The sequence below is a fragment of the Stylophora pistillata genome, chromosome 13 (genome assembly GCF_964205215.1).
Source record: "Stylophora pistillata chromosome 13, jaStyPist1.2, whole genome shotgun sequence".
Classification (NCBI taxonomy): domain Eukaryota; kingdom Metazoa; phylum Cnidaria; class Anthozoa; order Scleractinia; family Pocilloporidae; genus Stylophora; species Stylophora pistillata.
The window spans coordinates 11838068-11864370 of NC_142531.1; the positions used below are offsets into that span (position 1 = coordinate 11838068).

The window sequence follows — 26303 nt, forward strand, 5'->3', positions numbered from 1 at the left end:
AATCGGTAATGTGTGTGAGGTGTTAGTATATCGTTAACTTCTCTACTTCAGCACTGATAGGTGCTGTTTCGCCGTCAGTATGTGGACTTCAAGAAAGGAACAGTCAAGTTGACAATTGGAATTTCAACTTTATTCGTTTTCTCTCGACATCTTACTCATTTGAACTTCTAAGAAATATTAACTCTACTTTGGACAACCTTTTTAACAAAACAACTTTTTCGAAGTCTCTTTCCATTATGGATATTATTCTAGTTTTTGCAAAACCAGACTTATGTGTTTCAGTTGAAAAGTTCTTTTCAACTAACAAAAAGCTAATATTACCGATGACTCGTGTTACAAAGGTCAAAAGGTATTTTAAATGTTTTTTTATTAAAAATAATTTACTCTAGAGATGAATAATTTGATTATATAACTGAGAACAAAAGAAATGAGCAACGAGTAACAAAACGATGGAGATGTGTCCTTACTGTTCACGGTTGGTCTAACTGATTTAGCTGCGAAATGCGAGTATGGTCGATCAAGTGGTATCCAGTCGGATTGTGCGTAGTTTGTTTTGATATGCCAGGATGCAGGCTGCTTCATTGGACCCCCCACAGTATTGCGATGACGAGAATACGGTCAGGAGTTTGCCATTCTGTTGAACCTTCAGATAAATGAAAACGAGATATTAGAGTAAAGGTGTTGTTAGTAATCGCTCATGTTTAGCATCTTTTATCTCATCGTCACTAGGCCCAGAGTAACCATCTGACATTCTCAAAATACCAGGGTGTAATGGGAAACATTGTCCGTCTTAGCAGATGTTAGGCAGTAGACAAGAGAAGTATTACCACCTGAGAACCTAGCGTAAATGGAACTAAATATCACGGAACTCTAAAATTCTAACTTGTCCCAATCTAGAGTAAATGTGTTCTGTTAACTTTTAACTCACGCTTGCTTGATAAACTGAGCTTATGCTGAAGAAAATCGGTAAAGAATTTGAAGTATGTTAGGAGTTGAAGCTCCTGATAGTGAATAAAGGGGGAGGGTAGGGGTGAGTTATTAGAAAGGTTTAGTAGAACGGCTAAATAGAGAGGGCCTTTACGGTGTTCACAACAACGACGATTAACCTTATCACACACTCGAAACTTCCAGAATCACAGACTTAACAAATGCTAAAAAACAGAGCATTGAAATCAGGTGCTGTTGAATTAAGGGCAGTGACGCCTAAAACAAAAATGTCGGAAAAAATAGTGTGGAGAAATTGAATGTCAATGTTAGGATATAAAGGGTCAAACTGTTTGCCTTGTTAGGTACATGTCACATGTCGTTATGAGTAATATCGCCAGACCTGGAAGCCAGCTTGTTGTACTTCATGCGCTCTGATCACGTGAGTAAGATGGTTCCTTTTCAAGAAAGCATCCAAGGCATCCGCACTGCAAAATAAACAAAAAGGGACTGGTGGTACAGTGTGGGTTACCATTTGATCACACCAAGGCCGTATTGAGACTCCAATGTGGTCCTTGTGCGTTTAGTACATGCGACAAGTGCTTATTACATCTCTCAGTCGGTACGTGCGCTATGATTGGCTATTTAAGCAGGCCGTATTTCACTATACGGTCCGCTAAATCAAGAAAATTTGTTCGAATTGCAATCTTTTCCTTCTATTTGAACCCAGAGGTATAATACATACTTCACTAATCCCGGTTTCTCGGTTAATAAGAGGTGTGCGCAGCTTTCTCCAATACCTTTCTTACTTAATTGAGTTTTTACCATGTTTCAACGCATGTAAGTTTACCTTTTCTTGTTTGATCTTCCAGTACTAAACAAGAACATAAACCATTGTTGTTCTCCCCTTTCTTCTTATATGAAGAGCAGATTTATAGCACAACAAAATTTTTTTTTTCTTTAAGACATGCATCGACGTTCGACGGAAAAGTTCAAACCCTGACTAATAGCACTTTCTTTTGCACCGAACAGTTGTAATCGCACTGACGAAGGGCTAACGCTTGAAACGTCTGCTTCAGAAACTGTTTACGGTGGCCCATTTACATTATCAGTTGAAAAAACAATTTATTTTGTAAAACCCCCCACCTCACCCGACGCAGCACCACAGTTTACCCCCCCTTATATTAGGGATCGCCTAAAGTGGTAAAGATAAGGAAATACCCACAGTTTCTAACCAATCATATTGGAAACCAACGCAAGAGATTATCAGTTTATAATTTCCTGACTGACGCCAACCATAATGACACACTCTGACTCCCCTTCATCACCTAACATGACAACATAAGACAGTTTTAGATCCACGGTTTTTTCTGAAGTCACGTGACCAGACTTCAGCGATCATGTTCGCCGTTTACGGTCGGGCAAGGCAGTTTCAGGTAGGTCAACTCCCACAGAAAAATCTCACATGTGTCTTGTAAAATGTACGTGAGATGGTCTTTTCTTTGTAGCTGATTTGTTTGGGACGCTAGAAAACCAAACTTTTAGCCACATTTTGTGTTTAAAATGAAGGACTTCCCATCCTGTCTGTAATTCAAGATGGCGGCCCTCATGTTAATTTTTACAGGAGAAAGCCGACGTCGATCTAAAAAGCTGAAAATTCTTGCAACTTCTAACTTCTAACAAACCACTTATCGCTGTTTGAGGTTCCTGTTAACACAGCAAAAGTGGATCTAAAACACTCCATTAAAAAGTTCCATCCTACCTGAACAGGTGAGCAGTACCTCGCCTTCTATTTTCTATGAATCCCTCGTTTTGTTTGAGTTTCTCCAAAATGTCGGGAGTCACCTCTTCTGCCCTGTAACAGTGATGATTTAAGTCAAACAAAATCTACTCCAATAACCGGCCGGCCGGACTTCAAATGAAACTAGGTTGAACATTTTCTTACACTAGTTGTTTCACTACGCGGAGGGGGTATTACCTGAAAGCGCGCTACTGCTACTTCTTCGGGTGTCCAAGAATTGTAAATTTGTAGAAGGAATAAAGAACTTTCAAGTATACGGGTTTTCAATCAAAAGTCGAATTACAGTATGAGACTGAAAAATATATCTGTACAAAAGATAATAATTTAGATATGTTTAGGAAGAAGTGGACAATATGAATACTAGAGGTAGTTGAATGATTGTTTTATTAAAAACGTTAAATTAAATTATTAAATTTTATTAAATTTTAACCTCCCTTTTAATTTTAAGCTGACATGTACGCTTGCCATATTTGTAGATTATGGTATATTGGCTGATATACCATAATGGCTAAGCCAATAAAAAGTCTTGAATTGCATTATCCCATGATCTAGTTTTTAATAATTTAAAATATGTCGGGCTCAAACAGATGCGACTTTGCCATGTAAACTTGTTCGTGAGTGTGTGTACGTGAGTGTGAATTAGCTGTGTTATACCGGAGGTCCTGTTTATTATGTTTAGTGCAGTAGTTAAGTATTGTAATGAAAGTTGTGTAAATAGTTGTGTGCAACGCAATAAAAAAATAAAAATAAAAAAAGAATTGTAAATTTAATATAAAGTGCGTCAAACAGGAAAAGGCCATCTTTATAGGCGGAAGGTGATTTCTTTTCATTTTTCTTACAAGGAGAGATTAACCTACTTTATTCTCTAATCACCCTGAGACGATTATAAAATATTTCGTAACTAATCTCAACAAACACGAATACAGCATCAGGAGCGGGCATACAGTATATTGATACAGGATACGGCGGGCGTTACATCATAAAGAAAATACAATAGTGAATAAACAAGCAAAGTTAAAAGAGATGCCTTTGAGTGGCTCTTGCATAACTTACAACACCTTAAATAACCTAGTAGCCCCTTGGGATTAATCATACCTAAAGTACTTCTACAGGTAACACTAATCCTAACTAATAAACACACTTGCGCTGGAAAAGGAAGTGAATGCAACAGCGAAGCCGGAGCTTGGAGGCTTACAAACGAGAAGTAGTGTCACTTCCGATGAGGAAGGGAAGGAACAAAAATGGAAATGCCATTGCCCAAAAATTGGAGTTTGTTTCAATACATTCGAACGCAACCATTTCCAAAAATGTGAGACTTTAAGCAACCTTTTACATTTAAACGCTATCTTTTACCACTGGAAATTTACTCCACACTGTTTTGTGAAAATGACAACACGTCAGCAATATCGTCGTTCTAAATTCATCAGATGTTATTTTCAAAGCCTTCCCAGCGCGAAAAAACAGTAAGTGGGTGTCAACTGAATCACAGACGTCACAAAAAGAGTTCCCTATCTGCATAAAGAAATCAGCCAAGGGCGAAGTAATAAAGGTTCTACACATATCAACAATACTGTTATCACATTTGAATTACAAAACTATAATATCATTTGAACAGAAACTGTGATTTGAATAAAAAGATGAAGGATAAATCTGAACAGCGGACGGGATCAAAATGTTCAAAAAGGCATTTCAAGGATAAAATTTTTTTTTTCAACGGACGCTGCGCTTTACGTTTACACAGATGCTGGCACGCCGTTATTATGAGGTCAGCAAAACAAACAGAAATAACAACAAAGCTGACACGTACAATGCTTATTTGAAAGTCAATTTTGTCGAGAGAAAATTTATGTTAACTTTAAATGTGATCGCTGATGCAGAGAGCCTGTGGACGCTTCAGCCGGCAAGGAAGCGAAGAGAAATTTTAGTTTTTCAAATGAATCCTTGGTCCCGTTGTTTTCTAGTTCTTCAAGTTCTTCCTGCCGTGGTTGTCGGAGGAAAAAGGTACAAAAAGGAATGTGAGTAAGAGACGAGCGAAATTAAGCAATGTGGAACTGTTGTTATATATTTAATGGAAGTTTGACTTATTGTCAAATACCGCAACACCAAGCAACTATTTTGTGAATTTCATGTCCTTCTTTCAACGGAAATCTAACAGCTGACCTTGAGAAACTTTTTAAGGATCTTTGTATCGGAATATCAACATGAGTTGCAGCAACTTTTTGAAACTTCTACTTCGTTCACGAAAGAGCGGTCTAACGAGAGATGATACACTTTTCAACCGGTGTTTGACTGTGCTCGATGTGGTTTTGTTAGGAATGGGATCCATGCTTGGTCCAGGTTTGTACGTGGCCACGGGAAAAATAGCTCGAGATACAGCAGGTCCAGCCATTGTAATTTCCCTCATGATAGCGGCACTCCCAGCGATTTTGTCTTCGTTCTGTTATGCCGAATTTGCCGCTCGCGTCTCGAGAACAGGATCTTCGTATGTTTATACATACCTTGCTCTGGGAGAGATATGGGCCTTTATGATCGGTTGGAATCTAATTTTAGAAAACGTCCTTGCCAGCGCACTGCTTGCAAATGAATTCAGCAAATTTCTGAACTCCATTAGCGGGAAAAGAATTTCAAAATTCATGACAGCAAATCTTGCTAAGTGGAGCGTGACAGGATTTCAGCCATATCCAGATTTCATAGCTTTTTTCATCGTTATTGTATTCACCGTCTTGGCTGCTACAGGGTCACGAAAACCAGCCCTGTTCATGCGGTTTGCGACTATGATTAATCTGCTGGTGGTCTTGTTTATTGTGCTCTCAGGATTTTACTTCATGGACACGACTAATTGGGAAACACTTGAAAAGTTCGCGCCTTTTGGCTTCAACGGAATCATGGCTGGTGCATCGATTTCTTACTTTGCATTTCTTGGTTTTGATATCATCAATTCCGCCAGCGAAGAGACTGACAATCCCCTGAGAGTTGTTCCGTTCGCTAACGCTGTCAGTACGTACATAGGGGTGTTCATTTACCTCATCACCGCAGCAATTTTGACACTTATCATTCCTTACAATAAACTCGGTTTCAACAGTCCTCTAACAGATGCATTCGGTTATACTGGTTTTGAAATTGGAAAATACTTAGTCGCCATCGGAGGATTCTTCGGAATGACAACTGCTCTGCTCACGTTTAATTATGCAGGAACTCGTCTTATTTACGCCATGGCCGATGACGGACTTTTGTTTCAAAGTTTAGCAAAGGTTAGCGACAAAACTCGAGTTCCGATTAGAGCTGGATTAATTTTCGGCTTCAGTGCCGCAATAATAGCACTTTTCTTAAACCTCGACGATTTGGTTGAGATGATGTCTATTGGAACACTCATGGCGTACACCGCTGTGTCTGTAGCTGTCCTTCTGGAGCGGTATCGACCGATGTCTTCGTCAGAATTTTCAACAAATGAAGAAGATTACGATACAAATGAAAATGAACCCTCTCCTTGCTGTGGAAAGCTTTGCAGAGGGATAAAGAAACAAATCTCAGCCGTGCGAGAAATCAAAAGCAAATTGGGTGCTAGGTTTGGTGACAAACCCAGCGAGGAAACTCATCGAGTTGCTGGAATTGCTGCAGCGTGTCTTTTATTTGCGGGTTATGGGTTTTCTCTGTCCGTCTCTCCAGCGAGCGGCTTGCCTCATTTGGCCGAGAAGAATCCTGTTATCATATTCGTCTCTTGCTTAATGGGTGCTATTGTCATCTTCGCCTTGGTAATATTGTTCTTGTTACCAACAGAGGAGATCAGGATTGCAAATGCAGTAAAATGTACTCCGTTCGTTCCTCTGATCAGTATCCTGACCAATATCTACCTGCTGACTAATCTGTCTCGGTGGACTTGGGCTCGAGTCGCTACCTGGATGTTTCTAGGTGAGTACGTTGTAGAGCATTTCCACAGAGTGACCTAATCCAGGATTAAAGGGATTTAACCTGCTGTGTTCTCTCTTAATGACGTAGCAAACCTGCGCTACCCTCTCAAACAATCAGATACAATACAAAAAACAATACCGACCTGGTCATGCACGTTTTCCCGCGGTTCGTTTCGTTTGCAATACACTTACTCTGAGATATCTGGCACTTGCCGCCCTTTTGATATCTGGGTTTTTCTCTGTCCCATAGTACAGGCAGCTTTTAGCACTTTTAACCATGAAGTCATTAGTTCGGCATTTAAGAGCTAGCCTATACCACAAGGGGCTTTAAATGATCCCATTGTGCTTGATTGAAGCCTCATCACTTTTTGTCTTTGAAGGTATGGCTATTTACTTCATGTATGGTATCCACAGAAGTAAAGTAGATTTTACAAAAGATGACGTTTCACGTGATTTCTTGGACCGGCTTCTTCCGTCAGCACATGATGAGCACGTTCGCAGCTGGACTCCAAGCAGTGAAGAGGGACCCATGTCACCCAGTAGTGACAGTGAGAATGATGAAGGGTTTCAGTCCAACTTAATGACAAGTGAAGACGAGTCTCCCAAACACACTTATCCACAAAGAAAACAAACAAGGGAAACACATACAACAATCGGACCTTCTGGATACCGTTAAAATTCTTCTTTTTCTTGGGACGAGCGTCCATTTGCTCCTTTTCTCGCCTCGGATACGTCATAGGTGCATTTATATTGACTTTAAATATTTTTTAGCAAAAGAAACTCGTAGATAATATCTGACAAGATGAACTTTTCTAGAGCACACTTTCCGTCAAGCCCTCTTCCGCGTCAAATGTGTTGTGTAGTCATAAGCAAATTTGACTGAGAAGGTGAAGAGGACTTGTAAATACTGTAAAAAACAACCATGTCAAGGACAGCCCTGTCAAGGAAACTGGACACGCCTGCGTCAATTTCGACTTTTAATACAAAACATACAATCGGACTTTTTTCAATTTGCACCTTAATTTTTGTACATTTGAACATATTTGTTTGTAAGTTATAAGGTCATTAAAATCACGACATCATTTCAGCTACGACAACGAACAGAGGAATGAAAACTTGTGTTGTGCCTTTGTGAGAAGGAGCAAATCAATTTTTTTGGAATTAATTGAAACAATTCAAATTTTATTCATCCTAAGAGTGTTTACTTGGAAAAAAAACTAAGTTGTTATTTATCTAAACCTTTCCACTTTCGACGATAATGAGACCAAATTCTTATTTCTAAAATCTTTTTAAAGTATATTATTAGCTTTAAAAACTGGAAACATTTTGGATGAATTTTTCTAAATTCTCAACACCTGTCTGCTTGACATGTCAGTGATACTGCATGGAGAATTTACATGTTGATCACCTCGTCGTTCATCTGGTTGAGAATGAAATTATTTAATATTTTGAAATTAAATGTATTTTGTACAATAAATGCTTAGAAGTTTATTCTGCGTTAATAAACAACACCAGAGGTAATTTATCGAAGGCTATTGGTGAATGGCAAAGGTAGGAAATGTAGGCGAAGAAAAAATTGGTCAAGGTTCAGGAAAAAAAAAAAAAAGAGATCCCATTTGTCTGTTTCCTTTGCTCATCCCGTGACGAGAAGTCACCATGGCTACAAAATGGCATGACTACTCCTTGCTATACCAGCCACGAAACTTTTTCACAAGTATTTGACAAGTTTTCATGGTATACATTGTAACTCTTGAACGTGCGGTTGGGAATCCTTCTGCGATAGATGGCTAGACTGCTAACATCTTGATTTCGCGAACGGGACTTTGAACGCGATGCTCGACGAGTTTGCTGGGAATTTTCGAAAAGTAGCTGTTTAGTCTTTTGGCCACGACGAAACACCGCGTCATACCAGCGAGTATTTGAAACTTTTTCATTGATTCATTAAAAGTCGGTTACTAGTGATCTACCGTCGCCTCTTTGACTAACCCCCATCTGTTTAGCTTGCGAGTAGGCTCTCATGTTTGGGTTTCGCCTAAATGACCTGAAGGCCCCTTGTTTGGACACGGGCGCCTATTTCACCATCGGCAGCCGCTTATGGAAAAAGTAATCGAAACCCCTGTATTATCCACATGATTGTCAGCAGGAGGATATCGTTGTCGATGCATGCATAAACCCCTGTATTATCCACGTGATTGTCAGCAGGAGGATATCGGTGTCGATGCATGCATAAACCCCTGTATTATCCACATGATTGTCAGCAGGAGGATATCGGTGTCTATGCATGCATAAACCCCTGTATTATCCACGTGATTATCAGCAGGAGGATATCGGTGTCGATGCATGCATAAACCCCTGTATTATCCACGTGATTATCAGCAGGAGGATATCGGTGTCGATGCATGCATAAACCCCTGTATTATCCACATGATTGTCAGCAGGAGGATATCGGTGTCTATGCATGCATAAACCCCTGTATTATCCACGTGATTATCAGCAGGAGGATATCGGTGTCGATGCATGCATAAACCCCTGTATTATCCACGTGATTATCAGCAGGAGGATATCGGTGTCGATGCATGCATAAACCCCTGTATTATCCACGTGATTGTCAGCAGGAGGATATCGGTGTCGATGCATGCATAAACCCCTGTATTATCCACATGATTGTCAGCAGGAGGATATCGGTGTCGATGCATGCATAAACCCCTGTATTATCCACGTGATTGTCAGCAGGAGGATATCGTTGTCGATGCATGCATAAACCCCTGTATTATCCACGTGATTATCAGCAGGAGGATATCGGTGTCGATGCATGCATAAACCCCTGTATTATCCACGTGATTATCAGCAGGAGGATATCGGTGTCGATGCATGCATAAACCCCTGTATTATCCACATGATTGTCAGCAGGAGGATATCGGTGTCGATGCATGCATAAACCCCTGTATTATCCACGTGATTGTCAGCAGGAGGATATCGGTGTCGATGCATGCATAAACCCCTGTATTATCCACGTGATTGTCAGCAGGAGGATATCGTTGTCGATGCATGCATAAACCCCTGTATTATCCACGTGATTGTCAGCAGGAGGATATCGGTGTCTATGCATGCATAAACCCCTGTATTATCCACGTGATTATCAGCAGGAGGATATCGGTGTCGATGCATGCATAAACCCCTGTATTATCCACGTGATTATCAGCAGGAGGATATCGGTGTCGATGCATGCATAAACCACTGTATTATCCACGTGATTGTCAGCAGGAGGATATCGGTGTCGATGCATGCATAAACCCCTGTATTATCCACATGATTGTCAGCAGGAGGATATCGGTGTCGATGCATGCATAAACCCCTGTATTATCCACGTGATTGTCAGCAGGAGGATATCGTTGTCGATGCATGCATAAACCCCTGTATTATCCACGTGATTATCAGCAGGAGGATATCGGTGTCGATGCATGCATAAACCCCTGTATTATCCACGTGATTATCAGCAGGAGGATATCGGTGTCGATGCATGCATAAACCCCTGTATTATCCACATGATTGTCAGCAGGAGGATATCGGTGTCGATGCATGCATAAACCCCTGTATTATCCACGTGATTGTCAGCAGGAGGATATCGGTGTCGATGCATGCATAAACCCCTGTATTATCCACGTGATTGTCAGCAGGAGGATATCGGTGTCGATGCATACATAAACCCCTGTATTATCCACGTGATTGTCAGCAGGAGGATATCGGTGTCGATGCATGCATAAACCCCTGTATTATCCACATGATTGTCAGCAGGAGGATATCGGTGTCGATGCATGCATAAACCCCTGTATTATCCACGTGATTGTCAGCAGGAGGATATCGGTGTCGATGCATGCATAAACCCCTGTATTATCCACCTGATTGTCAGCAGGAGGATATCGGTGTCGATGCATGCATAAACCCCTGTATTATCCACGTGATTGTCAGCAGGAGGATATCGGTGTCGATGCATGCATAAACCCCTGTATTATCCACATGATTGTCAGCAGGAGGATATCGGTGTCTATGCATGCATAAACCCCTGTATTATCCACGTGATTGTCAGCAGGAGGATATCGTTGTCGATGCATGCATAAACCCCTGTATTATCCACATGATTGTCAGCAGGAGGATATCGGTGTCTATGCATGCATAAACCCCTGTATTATCCACGTGATTGTCAGCAGGAGGATATCGGTGTCGATGCATGCATAAACCCCTGTATTATCCACATGATTGTCAGCAGGAGGATATCGGTGTCTATGCATGCATAAACCCCTGTATTATCCACGTGATTGTCAGCAGGAGGTTATCGGTGTCGATGCATGCATAAACCCCTGTATTATCCACATGATTGTCAGCAGGAGGATATCGGTGTCGATGCATGCATAAACCCCTGTATTATCCACATGATTGTCAGCAGGAGGATATCGGTGTCTATGCATGCATAAACCCCTGTATTATCCACGTGATTGTCAGCAGGAGGATATCGTTGTCGATGCATGCATAAACCCCTGTATTATCCACATGATTGTCAGCAGGAGGATATCGGTGTCGATGCATGCATAAACCCCTGTATTATCCACGTGATTGTCAGCAGGAGGATATCGGTGTCGATGCATGCATAAACCCCTGTATTATCCACATGATTGTTAGCAGGAGGATATCGGTGTCTATGCATGCATAAACCCCTGTATTATCCACGTGATTGTCAGCAGGAGGATATCGGTGTCGATGCATGCATAAACCCCTGTATTATCCACATGATTGTCAGCAGGAGGATATCGGTGTCGATGCATGCATAAACCCCTGTATTATCCACGTGATTGTCAGCAGGAGGATATCGTTGTCGATGCATGCATAAACCCCTGTATTATCCACGTGATTATCAGCAGGAGGATATCGGTGTCGATGCATGCATAAACCCCTGTATTATCCACATGATTGTCAGCAGGAGGATATCGGTGTCGATGCATGCATAAACCCCTGTATTATCCACGTGATTGTCAGCAGGAGGATATCGTTGTCGATGCATGCATAAACCCCTGTATTATCCACATGATTGTCAGCAGGAGGATATCGGTGTCGATGCATGCATAAACCCCTGTATTATCCACGTGATTGTCAGCAGGAGGATATCGGTGTCGATGCATGCATAAACCCCTGTATTATCCACGTGATTGTCAGCAGGAGGATATCGTTGTCGATGCATGCATAAACCCCTGTATTATCCACATGATTGTCAGCAGGAGGATATCGGTGTCGATGCATGCATAAACCCCTGTATTATCCACGTGATTGTCAGCAGGAGGATATCGGTGTCGATGCATGCATAAACCCCTGTATTATCCACGTGATTATCAGCAGGAGGATATCGGTGTCGATGCATGCATAAACCCCTGTATTATCCACGTGATTGTCAGCAGGAGGATATCGGTGTCGATGCATGCATAAACCCCTGTATTATCCACGTGATTATCAGCAGGAGGATATCGGTGTCGATGCATGCATAAACCCCTGTATTATCCACGTGATTGTCAGCAGGAGGATATCGGTGTCGATGCATGCATAAACCCCTGTATTATCCACGTGATTGTCAGCAGGAGGATATCGGTGTCGATGCATGCATAAACCCCTGTATTATCCACATGATTGTCAGCAGGAGGATATCGGTGTCGATGCATGCATAAACCCCTGTATTATCCACGTGATTGTCAGCAGGAGGATATCGGTGTCGATGCATGCATAAACCCCTGTATTATCCACGTGATTGTCAGCAGGAGGATATCGTTGTCGATGCATGCATAAACCCCTGTATTATCCACATGATTGTCAGCAGGAGGATATCGGTGTCGATGCATGCATAAACATAATGAAACATGTGAACCCACGAAGGTACCAAGAAAAACTTTTTTCGCAGCAGAGTCCTCTCCCTCTAGATGGACACCTTAAAGGACAGATCCCGAAGATGGTCAGTGCCGTTGCTAGTGCGAATATTACAATCATCTTTAAGACTCCTCTAAAACTGGACAACAGACAGATTTAGACGTCACTGGACAGTTGTCAAGTGTCCTCTTGTTCGCGAAACTCAATCAGAAAGCTCTCTAAAAGAAAATCTACAGAGTTGCTCAGGGTAATAAAAGCGTTGTTGAAGCAGTCTTTATTTTTACTTTTACTAAACAACAAATTCAACAATCTATTTTTTTACAGTTAGTACAATTTCAGTTAACAAAAATTAAATACCTCAGAGGATCCCCCCACATAAGCTCCCAGGCTAGCTCACTTTGCTCCTCAGGCTCAGGTAGAACACCGGGAATGTTGTCTATAGATGATAAAAGCCCGCTCCCTTGACTGGGCAGCGGAATACCCCCATGAACACAAAAGATCTGTGAATACAAACAGCATTGATGTTCTGAGGAAATTGTTCCACAAAAGAAAATAGAATAACTACCGATCGTAGAGTAGGGCGGTTTGGGAGCAAATACAAACGAAGCAAATGAACAATACTGGAAAAATAAATCAAGTGTTGTTGTGAATAACTTCACTTGATCTTTGCTACGATTTTACGCCTATCTCGCTCTCTTTACATCTTCCATTGCTTTGAAAAAAAAAAAAAAAAGAAAAAAAAAAGAAAACGGTGACTAAAGATCACTCAACATCTAACATAATGATCCTTACTAATTCCTGAGGGGAAATGCACTACTTGTGAGATAAAAGAGATTTCTGCCAAAATTACCTCACAATTACGAATTATTAACCAGTTTTGGGCGGCATCGTCTTTCTTATCTTTTACGGCATGGATCAATCAGAGTATGGATATCAGGCCAACACAACATGATCAAATGGATAGTAATAGGGAAGTGGCTGGGTGTAAGCCGGATCTTATTTCAACGAGGGAAAAACACTACGCCTTCTTTAGAATTTTGGGAGCATTTCAGGTTATTTTATTATGAAATATTTATACTTTTTACAGCGGGGTGGTGGGGGAAGGGGGAGCACGCACACCCTAAGCCACTTTTAAGCTGTGCGTTTATTCAGATCCCTTTACCTTATTATCTACAATTGCAGCAAGTGGTAAAACATCAAAGACAGCGTTAACTGCTTCCCAGACCTCTTCGCCAAGAACAGGACCAAACTTTTGTAGACACTCACTACGTCGGTAAAGGAAATAGACGAAATTAGTGATAGTTAAATTTTCACTTCGTAAAAGCGCGAGCTGTAACAAGAAAGGAGAAAGAGCTGAAGCCATACGATACAACGTTTACTGACTGAGTTAGGTCAGGCCAGAAGGGAAAGTTTTTGACTCGCGATCATGACGTAAGGGCCTCGGGTGCGTCATGATCCCGAGCCAGATATTTTACCGTTTTTACTCCCTCCGCAGAAAGTCACAGGGGCCCATGTAAGTCTCCGTCACGGGCTTCATTCAGAATTCGCAAAAAAACAACCCTTTCCTAATCGTACGGGAGTTCCTTCCCTTGTTTAGAACTGAAGCTGTCTCACCTAAGATATTATTGCAATGTTTGTGATACCAACGTTGGCTTCAACATACCTGTGAAAAGTGAACATTTTCTGAATGTCTCTGATCTCGTGGTTCCCTCGGATCAGGACAAATTTGGATGGGGCTAACACCTTCTGGGCAAAGAGGTATGCGATAACCTGCCGAGAACGCCGGACACTATTAGATTTCACACGTTGGAGAGTGGAATAACCCCTTTATTGGAGTTTACGGTGACTTGGGTGTGGTTTGAGTTTTTGTAAATTGTGAAGTCAGACCCACGAAGAAACAGTCATTACGTATGATGCACGATCCTCGCAGTAGTCATTGCTAGCTTCTTCTGCTTTTGATTAAATAGATATCATCAACTAGTCTCGACTGTTCAAAAAAAAAAAAGAGGAAGATTGGGAATGCAGCAGGGGGAGGTTACTCGTTGATGTTCATCAATTGGACAAAGGAACATCTAACAGACCGAAGGAAACACGACTAAATAGTGAGTCAAGGCTGATAGTTTCGAAAGAAACTGTTTAGGGTTGCGTCGGTGGGAGTAACGAAATAATTTGGATATATCAACAAAGTTGAAATGGTAAATTGGCCACCGTAACGATTACAAAAGCTGACGTTTCGAGCGTTAGCCCTTCGTCGGAGGGCTAACGCTCGAAACGTCAGCTTTTGTAATCGTTACGGTGGCCAATTTACCATTTCAACTTTGTTGATATATCTAAATAGTGAGTCAGTTTGTCAGTCGGTCAGCCAGGCAGTCGTTCAGTAAGATAAACAGCCAGTCGGTCGGTCGGTCAATTCAGTAGATAAGCAGTTAGCGAGTCAGCCAACCAGATAGGCGGAAAGGCTGTCAGTTAGTTACTTCGACAATATCCAGTGTTCTAATGCTTAGCTTGTTGTTCTAACACGAGGCTGAAAATTAATTCAAGTTAAAATCATTATCGCACCATCTTACAAACTGTTTACAATTTTGATTGAGATCAACTTCAGGGAATACTAACATTACTCCACAAAACGATGAGAATTATACCTCGACTCCATTCTCCCCTCGATCGACATAGTCCCCCAAGAACATGAAACTAGCGGGGGTTAGAACTGGGCCCATACGCCAAAGAACCTTCTCAAAACACACCAAATCACGAAAATTACCATGAAGATCACCTACCGAGAAAACAACAGACTTTCTAAGTGAAATTAAACGTAACAGAAATTAACCGCCGCCTGGTTAGCTCAATTGGGAGAGCGCCGGACTGCTGTGCGGGAGGTCGAGAGTTCAATACCGGCCGGACCAACACTCAGGGTCTTAAAATTAACTGAGAAGAATATGCTTCCTTTCTTTAACATCAAGAAATGGTTAGATATTCTAGTCTTCTCGGATAGGGACGAATAAATGGAGGTCCCGTCTCCTGCAGGGTTAGGGGCAAGAGACGTCAATTTCCCACGCACGAGATTACTGTGTGATGGATGTCCTCCCCTGGGGTGGGATGGGTGGGTAACAGGACCCCCGTTGATACCAGTGTTTACTACACTGAAGGGGCTATCCTGTATAAATATAGATGTCTGTCTGTCTGTCTGTCAGAAACAAATCACGCATCATTTCAAAAATCCTGCATAGCTTGCTCATCCGGTGGTTTCTGTGCGCTGTGTACCGTCAAGCAGCGGAGCGGCAAAGCCATGAGAGGCATCTGAAGGAAAAAATCTCCGCTATTCAACGCGTTTTCTCTACTCCGTAACCTTCAATTGCATAAATCATCCAAAAACTCGCCAGCTACGCAACTTAAATGCACATAGATCACCTGAGTTTCGTAAATCATAACCAACATCTGTGATCGCATTCACCAATCGGAAAGAAAGAAAATATGACTAGAAGTCTTTAAGAACTGAGAGTGAAAACACACAAACGTCCTGTAGCGCCGTAAAACAAGAGTGACCAAGTTGCACATGGTTTTAGTTTTGCAACTGATTTGTCTCTTGGAGGTGGTGTGAGTTCTCTACACCAGCCACAAAACGCAAAAATTCAATTAAATTATGGAATAATGCTGTTTATCTTTTGGCATGTTAATAGTGTTCACCAGAGAATGTATCTCAAGCTATAGCCGGTACTCCAATAGCTTGAGCCGGTACTCTAAATGCGAAAAGGTCTTTCTTCTCTACCTGTCATTGTCGAGAGTGCAAAACAGCGTTAATCAACCTCGATTTAAAAACTAGAATAAAAAAAGTACACAACTCAGCAAAGGGCTTGTTCAAAAGAAACACAGCGAAAAAAAAAAGCTTCCGAAACAGCGTAAATGCATTTTCCGTTCAAAACGACAATTATTACACATATAAAAACTCACCATCTATTTACACTTAACGGAGACTCACCGACTATGTAAGTGGGTGACTTAACTCTGATAAGTCGTGGTTCCGTCTTTATTATCTCCTGAAGAGTTCGACAGATACACAACAGACAGTTCCCCAGGGAAGTCATCTCCACCAGACCCCAGTTAAAACTTTCCTTGGATGTAGCTGTTGACTTTATTGTACGCTCAAAGTACCTTAGGGCGGACAGCATTTGATTGGCATCTGATTGCTGAATGGTTACAAATCAAACAAATGGATCACCTCTGTGCCTACATTTTAATAACATTCCACGCATCTCCCCCATTAACTCTTTAACCCCTAAGAATGACCAGCATTTAGTTCTTCCGTACAAACTCTACCCTGAATCAAACATTAAGGTCACGAGAACAGAGGAAAGTGATCATCAACTAAACTAGCTTTTAAATTGTGAAACAAATTCTCCTTGTCAGCACCTTAGGAAATGCATAGAGAACAGTATGGAGAATGTGTATTAGGCTGTAAAGGGTTACAAAAAGTTCTGTTACAATATGTTAGAAGGAGACAAAGTTTGTTGAAATCTGTTTGGTGATAGTCTGTTACATTTTTTGTCAGTGACGAAAGCAATCTGTGATCGTTAGCCTCGCACGCTTTGTAAATGGTCTAGAAAACTTGCGCTATCCTCTAAACCAGATAGAGAAATTAAACCAAGACTTGGTCATTCCTCACCTCCCATGCTTCACGCAGTCTGCCTATTTTCACTCTAAAAATTCCAGGGACTCTTAAGATAATTTTATTCTCAATGACCTTTGTAATAAACTTTGATTTTGGTAGCGCCCACCCAACTAGTATCTGGGATGCACGGGTTCAAATCCCGTCGAAGAATTTTTTCCCAGGCTTCTCTTCTGCAATTGCAAAAATTACAGTCCCATTCTCGGTCCCACTGCGAGGATAATTTCTAAGTTGACCTTTGATTTCGATTTGAAAACACTACATCAAAATGCACTCCATTTCACAGACTTCCACAATTAACATCACACACCTTGTTGAAGCAATTAATTGAAGGTAGCCGCGCAATCTTGAGTTTATTAGTTTCCAGTTCACTCTGCGCACTCCCTGACACCATGCCAGTGTTTTTCATATCCCACATTACACTGACGTCACTCAGCATTCCACTTCGACGCACTTTAACCGTGTGAGTGGCAAGTTCATATTGAATGTCTGTTACAGCTCTTAAAATAAACAAATGGCACCCATCAATCTTCTCCTCTGTCCCTTATGTCCCTAATTTTTTCCCTTTACAACTCGTCTGTGTGCTTTGAGTTCAAGTCACGTACAGTCACTGTGGTTCTGGGCATGAGTTGGACTGAGGATGTTCTTGTTTAATATTGGTAGCAATATGTAATAGTGAATTCTTTTGTCGTAAAACGATTTTGAGAGTTAAAGACGTCCACATATTTTTCTTTATTTATTCGATTACTTTTTCTTCTTCCATGTATCCCATCATGAGTGTCGAAAGTAATCCGAGAAAGGATCCTTTTGGTTTTGCTTTATTTCGCTCTGTGATTGATTCAGAAAACTCGCGCCACTCTCTACACCAATCAGATGCAAAAGTGAGACTAAACACGTATTGGTCGGCCGCGTTCCCCTTCGCTTTAGGCAATTTGGTTGTTTTTACTTTAAGTTCTCGTTGGCTCAGTAGTTTCCTTTCTTCTGCTGGCTGTTGTGATTATTTTCGTTTTGGTTTTATGACACTCAATTGAAATGGCTTTAAAATTAGAAAGTTAATATGTCAAAGTACAAAATAAGTTTGCATCTAATTTACAAAGATTACACACCCAATTGTCAAATTATTTCCTTCAAATTCCAAGGTGTCGTCCATTTGCTCACTCCTTCTTTTCTTCACTGGAGAGTTCGATCTGTTTTGCATGTTAACCAATCATATAAACAGTCAAACTGTACAGAAAAATGGGCGCATCTTGTTTCTCAGAATATAAGAAATGAATACTGATCAAGATTCAAGAATTACAATTGACATCTAATTCAGAAACGGTATGTCTGTTCTGAAATTCGTCCCTGGAAGCCATAAAATGGGTCACAGTACTCTGCAAAGGTAATGCAACGATAATCGCTCAGTAGGGACTTTGAGCAGTCAGGACGGAAACGCCACGGAAGACGTCGATTAAAAAATGAGTTTCTACTTTTAGTTAGAATTTCGAAAATGGCGGCATGTCTTTACCGTCTCATAGGGCGCCAGACCTCAAACTCAACATAACGCATAAAAGTAGCGTCGAGTTCCGAATGTAAATTAAAATAATTTGCCGCCGCGGTTTCGCTTCGCAGACGACGCAAATTTTGGTGATTTCACGTTGTTGTTTTGCAAAGGACGGCTAAGAAATGTACAAAGTTTTAAAACGTACGTGCTGGGCTATTGTTCTGCCAATTAGATCTATTGTTTTTCCACGTTCTCGTTGCCGTAGCCGTCGTGGTTTGCTTTAAGTCCCTATTATCGCGAAAAGGTGATTCATCGACGATATTTGAACGATATATTTTTGTTGGAACGTTATATCGGCGATATACATACTGTATAAGTACGTTGGTAACGCATTCCTCCTTGACAGTAGTAAGTAAGTATCACGACAGAATTTCTCCGTACAGTATTAACACATTATCGAACAGACAATGATGAGAATAAAGAAAAACATCAATTAGGGGCGGGATTGTTAGTTGATCTAATACTACCTTTTTTATGCTAAGAATTGAAAGGAATACTGGAAGGTGAATAACTAATGAGATGAACAGGGCTGAAGAGATTAAGAAACTTTATTTAAGCAGATAACGACAAAGCTGCGGGCCCCTAAAAAGATGGAGCACAGAATGGCGCAAACAAAGGATTCTTAAGTTAAACTGGGTAGCTGCTAGGGTTTGGATTTGAAACCTGAGTGACATGCATCCGACCCAGGTCTTCCACCATGGGCCCCTACTCACCCAATTTACAATACACGTACCTGGTGATCACCGATGTCTTTTCCTGAGTAAGGCTTTCATACATTTCATCCTGGGCAAGTTTGATGATTGACAAAGGCAGACGTAACAGCTGAGATGTCCCACGGAATCGAAGATTACCCACTGCTTCTAAAAAATCCACTAAGGACAGTTTGTCTGAAGGTCCTGAACCAAACATTCTGATGATATGCAGTAACACAAATAAACAATAGAAGTCCCTTAAAAGCTAAAGAAGAAATTTTCATAAATTACTTTGTACTCCAGATTCAGACAAAAGATTACCGCTTGGTCTAAGCCCTCTGTTAGCTGTAAGTAAAGTCGTTAGCCATGCATTCACACAAAATTTTCATGAAGCAATCACTATGTTGTCACTCTAGCAACCAAATTACATCCAAGTGAAGAAACCAGAAAAAGTAACGTAGTCAAAACAGAGATGGGTTACAATCTTAAAGGGTGGTTCACTATAAAATTGATAATTAACAATTATTCCACGCGGAGCGCGCGTTGGATATGGGATGATAGATAGCCAACGAGGCGCGTAGCGCCGAGTTGGCTATAATCATCTCATATCCAACAAGCGCGAGTGGAATAATTGTTTTATTAAAAACGTTGAATTAAATTATTAAATTTTATTAAATTTTTAGCTCCCTTTTAATTTTAAGCTGACACGTACGCTTACCATATTTGTAGATTACGGTATGTTGGCTGATATACCATAATGGCTAAGCCAATAAAAAGTCTTGAATTGCATTATCCAATGATCTAGTTTTTAATAATTAACAATTATTCCACGAGTGCGCATTGGATATGAGAGGATAGATAGCCAACAAGGCGGATAGCGCCAAGTTGGCTATATAATTATCTCATATCCAACAAGCGCTAGTGGAATAATTGTTTTATTAAAAACGCCCCCAAATCTTAAATTTTTTAGCTCCCTTTTAATTTTAAGCTGACGCGTACGCTTACCATACTTGTAGATTATGGTATATTGGCTCATATACCATAATGGCTAAGCCAATAAAAAGTCTTGAATTGCATTATCCAACGATCCAGTTTTTAATAACGCGATGATAATCAACCAGGATGATCTACCTCTTAACGCTTAAGGTATAAAAAGGGCTAAAGTACTAGTACCTGAATGGAAGGAAGGAAAGAAGGAGCAGTTGAATTATACCAACACTCTTTTCAGTCTACATTAGCTCCTCTAAGAGTGACCTTGACAGTTTAGCAATTCAATCCAGTTATGTACTTTAGCCATCACCTTAACAATGGCTTTACTTACTTGGCTTTGATTCTGGCTTCTTTTAAAACAACATCCTCTTCATTGCTCTCTCCTTTCAATCGCTGAATATCTTTTACCATGGACCTGAGATGTGAAAATGTAATCATACATCTGATCAACAATCTTGGTTTTATGCAAGCAAAATAATTTGTTATAAATAATTTTGCAACAAAGAGCCAAATAAATCAATTTTTCAATAAATAAATTATTTTGCAAGTCTTCCATATTTATTGTAGTTTCCTCCTACACTCCTGGCCTAAACTCTAAGGACGGTTTCTACATTTTTAGGTCTATATCAGTTCTGAGGTCTCATCCAAGACTTGTGCAAGTAATGTTACCTTAAGAGCCAGTTTTGAGTTTTAATCACTATTTTCAGGGGTGTAACTAAATGCTATTGCATTTATTTCTCATACCCACAGTCTTCATTTTCTAATTTTATATAACTGCACATCAAAGTGGCCACTTGGTATGATGTGCATGAGCTAAAAAAAGAGGAAAATTCTGGAGAGGATAGCTCAGATGGCCATGGCTCTACTCTATGGGTAGGAGGCTACTTCACAAGGCTTTGATTGACAGAAGTATAAAGGAAGACAAGTGATCAGCGATAAGTGGCCATTTAATTTTTAGTTTCACAAGGAGATTTAACAGTACTTAAAGGCCACGATAGTCCCTCAAAATCATGTTATGACTGTCAAGCAGTATTGAAAGAACTACCGGTACTCACTTGAATCCTTCAAAGGATAGACAAGATTCTTGCTCAGCAGAATAGCACCTGAATATGTATCGACAACGCAGCTCCCCAGATGGCCCTCCATGGGGTGTGGAGGGGTCCATGGCTGCCACTCCAAAGAGTAGTTCTTGATAGGTCAATTGCCTATGATTGTTCCAGTCAAATGCTCTGAATATCAGAGATTAAAATGTAATCAGTAAAATGTTCATATCTGTCACAAATGACTCAGGTAACAAGGACTTAAATAATTATATGGGCAATGTGGCACTGACTCAAAACCTCCTCTCTTTCACTCAAAAAATAAAAAATTAATGAAAAATTCAGCAACAAATTTTTAAAGTGAAAGTATTTTGAAGTCCTCAGATTAAGTGATAAATCTTGCATACATATTCGTTCAAAATTATGAAATATTGAAGCAAATGAAAAAAAATCAGAAGGAACTGATGAAAAGTTAAAGTAGTACATAACTTTTTAAATTATGAAACTACCCTGCAATGTGAGGGATTTATTCACCACTTTGGTAGTATAAAATTTGCATTTCAATCACAATCTACAGTGAAACAGACCCAAACACACTGCAATCACTTTAGACACACAAAGAAAAAACTTTGTCACTACATAATTTTATAATAATATTTCAATCTCCTTTTACCTGAATAAGCCTTTGAGTCCTGCTGTCACTCCAAGCTCTTTCATAACCAAGGAAAACCCTTCAAACTTTATTACCCTAAGTCCATCACAATACTTATCAAATTTTCTTTGAAGGAATTCTTTTTCTGTAGAGCAAGTACAAAATATTGAGAAGTATTTTGATGTTGAACCAGAAAGTGGGAGGACAAGGAGGGAAAAAATGTGGTTCAATTTCATTGCCAACAGACCTTCCTGGGCCTGGTCCATAATTCGTGACCAAGAACCAAACACAAATATTTTTCCACTCAAACTGGGATGTACTGGCAATATGATGATATAAGTTATTGTGGAGAACCTTTTGAGAGCACCATCTGAAAGTCCTATCCCTTTGGGTCCTTTTAAACCACAATTGAAACATTGCTGGGTTGTAATGCTTCCAGTTTTATTAGATATTACAGGTAGAATTATTGGTAACTGGTTTGCAAATTTATTTTGATCGGAAAGTGAGTCCACAAGCAAGAGTCACTCACTAACCAAAACACTGCTTAGTTTGGACCCAGGGGGTAATACTTGATTGTGTATTCTGATGGTTCAGGTAAGGGTAGTCCTGAAAAGGAATGTTGTCATTGGTGGTGACTATATAGTGATCTAGAAGTCATCATCAGAGTCAAATGAAGATTTGTTATCAGTGACCTGTTTGGCTAGTGCTTACAGTTCTTAGAGTGTCTCAATCAGAAAGTATTTGCATCCCTCTCGCACAGGAAAATCCAGTTTGGCACAAGATTTTCCTTTCAACTATAATCTTAAGTCTCCACTTGCTCAATTTGCTGACTTTACCATTTGGTAATTTGCTGTGACTTCATAGAGGAGGGTTGGAACATTTCTTGGAGACGCACAAATTATTATTTCCTAATTGTAATTGTCTAAGCAAGAACTGGGAAAAAGCTTGTACTATTCATAGGTTAGGGCATATAAACATGTAGGTACATGTACTAAAAATTGCAGGAAATTGATACATTGATACACAAAAATAAAAATCCTGAATAGGATGCAGTTATTAATTACAAAAATTATGAAATTTATCAGTTCTGTTATTGCATTTACCTAATTTTCCAAAATGGGCTGATTCCACAAGTTTTTCTAAAGCAGAAAAAAGACCATCTTTTGGAGTTCTGTGAGGAATCTTCCACGTACTAACACTTTTCAACGTATGACCACTAGAATTCTGTTGCTTTTCTGGTTGAACTTGCTCCAAAGTAATGAAGTTTCCCTCAGCAGGAACTTTACATAATTTTTGATGAAAATTTGACCCTGAGGTATTTATTCTTTCTAACATACGTGTACTGCTAACTCTGTTGTTTGCTACAGTACTTTCAGAACTTCTTTCAGCTTTTGTTTGTTCTTGAAGTAAACCAGAATCACCATTAGCCACTTCTGACACTTCTAAAACTATTAATTCTAGAAAAAGAGAAGTAAACAATCCTTAAAGTCAATACTAAAGAGATAGGAACCTTTCCAAGGGTTTCAATAATAGCTTTGTGGCAGGCAGATCTACCTACGTAATAATAATAATGATAATGATAACAATAATAATAATTGTGGACATTCCACAAGGTGACTGTTCCTGTCAACTTTTTCTGAGTAGAATTGGAATTTGGAAAGTTGGTTTTTGTAGATAGAGGAAAACCAGAGGATGCAGAAAAACCCTCGAAGCAAGGAAGAGAACCAACAACAACTCAATTCCACATGAAATGTACTGGCTACCTGCTTGTAGCCTTGTATAAATGTTATTGTACTCCCAACATACGTGTACAGTTAATTCTCTTTAAAATAGTTAACATCTAAGAACAACAAAGCAATGCAAATTGAACTATATCTAAAAATGTAAGAGAGTCTAAACCTTCCAGAGAAGTCCACACCTCCCTTAGAAGGGAAGGCCCACCAGATTCTCAAAAATTCACACATGCTATTCTTAAAACCTCTCATCTGTTCCAAATTCTTTTGAAACCACTTCATCTCCCAAAAAAAATGTAGAAAACCATCTAAAGGCTCAAAAAATGAGCAAAAAAAAAACTTGCATGACTGAGAAGAGGAGAGTACAAGGGACATTAACACATACACAAGAAATTCATTCCTAATTCTGAAAAAGCTCATTACTGAAAGCTATCTTATCCACATATAGATTCCTTATAGCTGAGGGTCTGCATGTACACAAACAGATCACAGATGACGTCAAAATGTGGTAAGAACAAAAAAGTGGTAGATGAGGCACAGCCAAGTGTTACTCTGATGGTCTTACCATAATTTTATGTCTCCTGTGATCTGTTACAGCAACATGGAATCTATTCGTTTTATATAATAAAGAAGCAAAAAACTGTCAATGATGACATCATCGAGTACAAACCAATCGAAATGCATGACAATGTAATTTGGCTTATTATATACCAGTGCCAGATCCAGACCTTAAGCTAAGGAAGGGGGACAGTTTTTCTGTGTGTTTACACCTGCCGGCTTTTCTTCTTTCTGCATACCCAAAATAAGGGGGAGCCTGGGTCTCCTGGAACCCCCCCAGATCTGCCAATGTATACTACAACTTGACAGACTGGAGTACCCCTTTTGCCACTCCAATGCTTCATCAAGGATAGCCACAATTGCCATTTCATCCATCTAGGATTGGTGTCTCATATGCACAAAAACTTAACTGAATGTTACCTTCACACAGAAATGGCATGTTTACCTTGACTCAAAGCCTTTTTAATCCATTGACAGACATCTTCTTCTACATCCTCACTTTGTGTCTCAGAATCAGAGAACCACTTAAACAAACTACCAAATGCACTATTTGATTCACTAAGCTGACAACAAGAAACTCCATTGTCACAAATTTTTTCCCTTGACTGGACAATGTTCTGACAGTTTTTACAAGACACATGAAATGTTAATGTCACAGATCCTCCTTTCTCGGCACATATGCTGTGTTTCACACCAGCCACACCATGAATATGTACTTGAACATTCTCGCCCTAAAAAATGATCATTTCACTTAATATCAGTATATGACCTGCCTACAAACGTAAAGTGTACCTATAATTGATGTCACAGTAAATATCATCAGTTTCATTTTTTAAAAATACAACAGAGCAGTACAAGTAAATGCAGGAACACTTGTCTATAATCAGTGTGCCACAGAACTTCTGCAGCAAAAGCACAAAACTTATTAACTAGTAGAAACAATGTTAGGCAAGGTCAAACCCTAAACAATATAAAAGCACTGTAAACATTACTTCTCCCTGTGGTGTACAAGTTTTAAACCTCTGACCAGCATCGTGCAAGAGTTTGATAACTAACACCTGTCTCATGCTTTCATTTTTCCCCTCACCCCCTTATGTCCTGCCAAAGAAAGGTTGAATACCAATCCATTTGTTGGAACAGGAGAGGAAGAAGTTTATTATCATCATATCTCCTTATTACTATTATTATTATTATTACTATTATTATTATGATTATTATCATTATTATCATTATTACTGTTACCATTTTCGTATTAAATCAGATTTTCCTCAAGTGTAATTCAAATTTTCAGTCACAGTCAATCACCTCCATTTCTCCCCTTCCTACTTGTTTGTTTGTTTGTAGGCTAATGATTGCTTCATTTGCTTGCTTTCAAAGTAGATATTTTGAGCCGCAGTACCCTTCTTCTAAACTGGGTTTGACGGTGCGCAAGCCACAACCCAGGCTCTCTTAGACAAGTATAACCGCTTACACGATCTTTCCGAAGAGCAGTGTTTTTTGGTCATTTAACGGTGTAATAATGAACTGCTCATTTCTTGAGATCCATATCAAAAAAGGAAAGATAAAGACCCAATGACAAGATCAGATTCCTTCCTTATACAAACACTTAACATGCTATAAAAAGAACTATAAATATATACCAGCTGATTCAAACACCATTTAGCTATTCCTTGACGAAAACTTTCATTTCCTCTTGGAACAAACCAAGGTAATTTCCATTGATTTCCACCATCACTTCTCCAAAGTAGCACCCTATCATTATCATTTGTCGTTAAAATAATTTCGGCTTTGTTAGAATGCGCCAGATGGCCCTGATTATCTTGTTGATGGATATCACCGCACCTGGAGGCCATGTTTACATTTTGATCGAGTTTGAAAACAGATTCGAAACG

General features: G+C 39.9%; 2 protein-coding genes across 3 annotated transcripts; one reads left to right on the top strand and one right to left on the bottom strand.

Annotated features, from left to right (window-relative positions):
* Positions 1 to 108: 108 nt before the first annotated feature.
* On the bottom strand, positions 109 to 26293 carry LOC111322088 (uncharacterized). 2 transcript variants are annotated; one of them, XM_088742689.1, is made up of 17 exons: positions 26052 to 26293; positions 24857 to 25142; positions 23224 to 23577; positions 22142 to 22265; positions 21484 to 21657; positions 20760 to 20843; positions 19480 to 19656; positions 18310 to 18390; positions 17514 to 17703; positions 16517 to 16724; positions 15183 to 15313; positions 14204 to 14310; positions 13703 to 13805; positions 12898 to 13040; positions 2687 to 2779; positions 1328 to 1412; positions 109 to 643 (listed from the first exon to the last, which is right to left on the bottom strand). In XM_088742689.1, exons 1-17 carry the CDS (start codon positions 26262 to 26264, stop codon positions 518 to 520), a joined length of 2679 nt encoding a protein of 892 aa, XP_088598815.1. In that variant the 5' UTR covers positions 26265 to 26293; the 3' UTR covers positions 109 to 517. The 2 variants fall into 2 exon arrangements, with proteins under 2 accessions (XP_088598815.1, XP_088598816.1); XM_088742690.1 differs by lacking the exon at positions 18310 to 18390.
* LOC111322089 (high affinity cationic amino acid transporter 1) lies at positions 4007 to 8158 on the top strand. Its single transcript, XM_022925134.2, has 2 exons — positions 4007 to 6634; positions 7014 to 8158. The coding sequence occupies exons 1-2, from the start codon at positions 4927 to 4929 to the stop codon at positions 7307 to 7309; spliced, it is 2004 nt and encodes a 667-aa protein (XP_022780869.1). The 5' UTR covers positions 4007 to 4926; the 3' UTR covers positions 7310 to 8158.
* Positions 26294 to 26303: the final 10 nt, after the last annotated feature.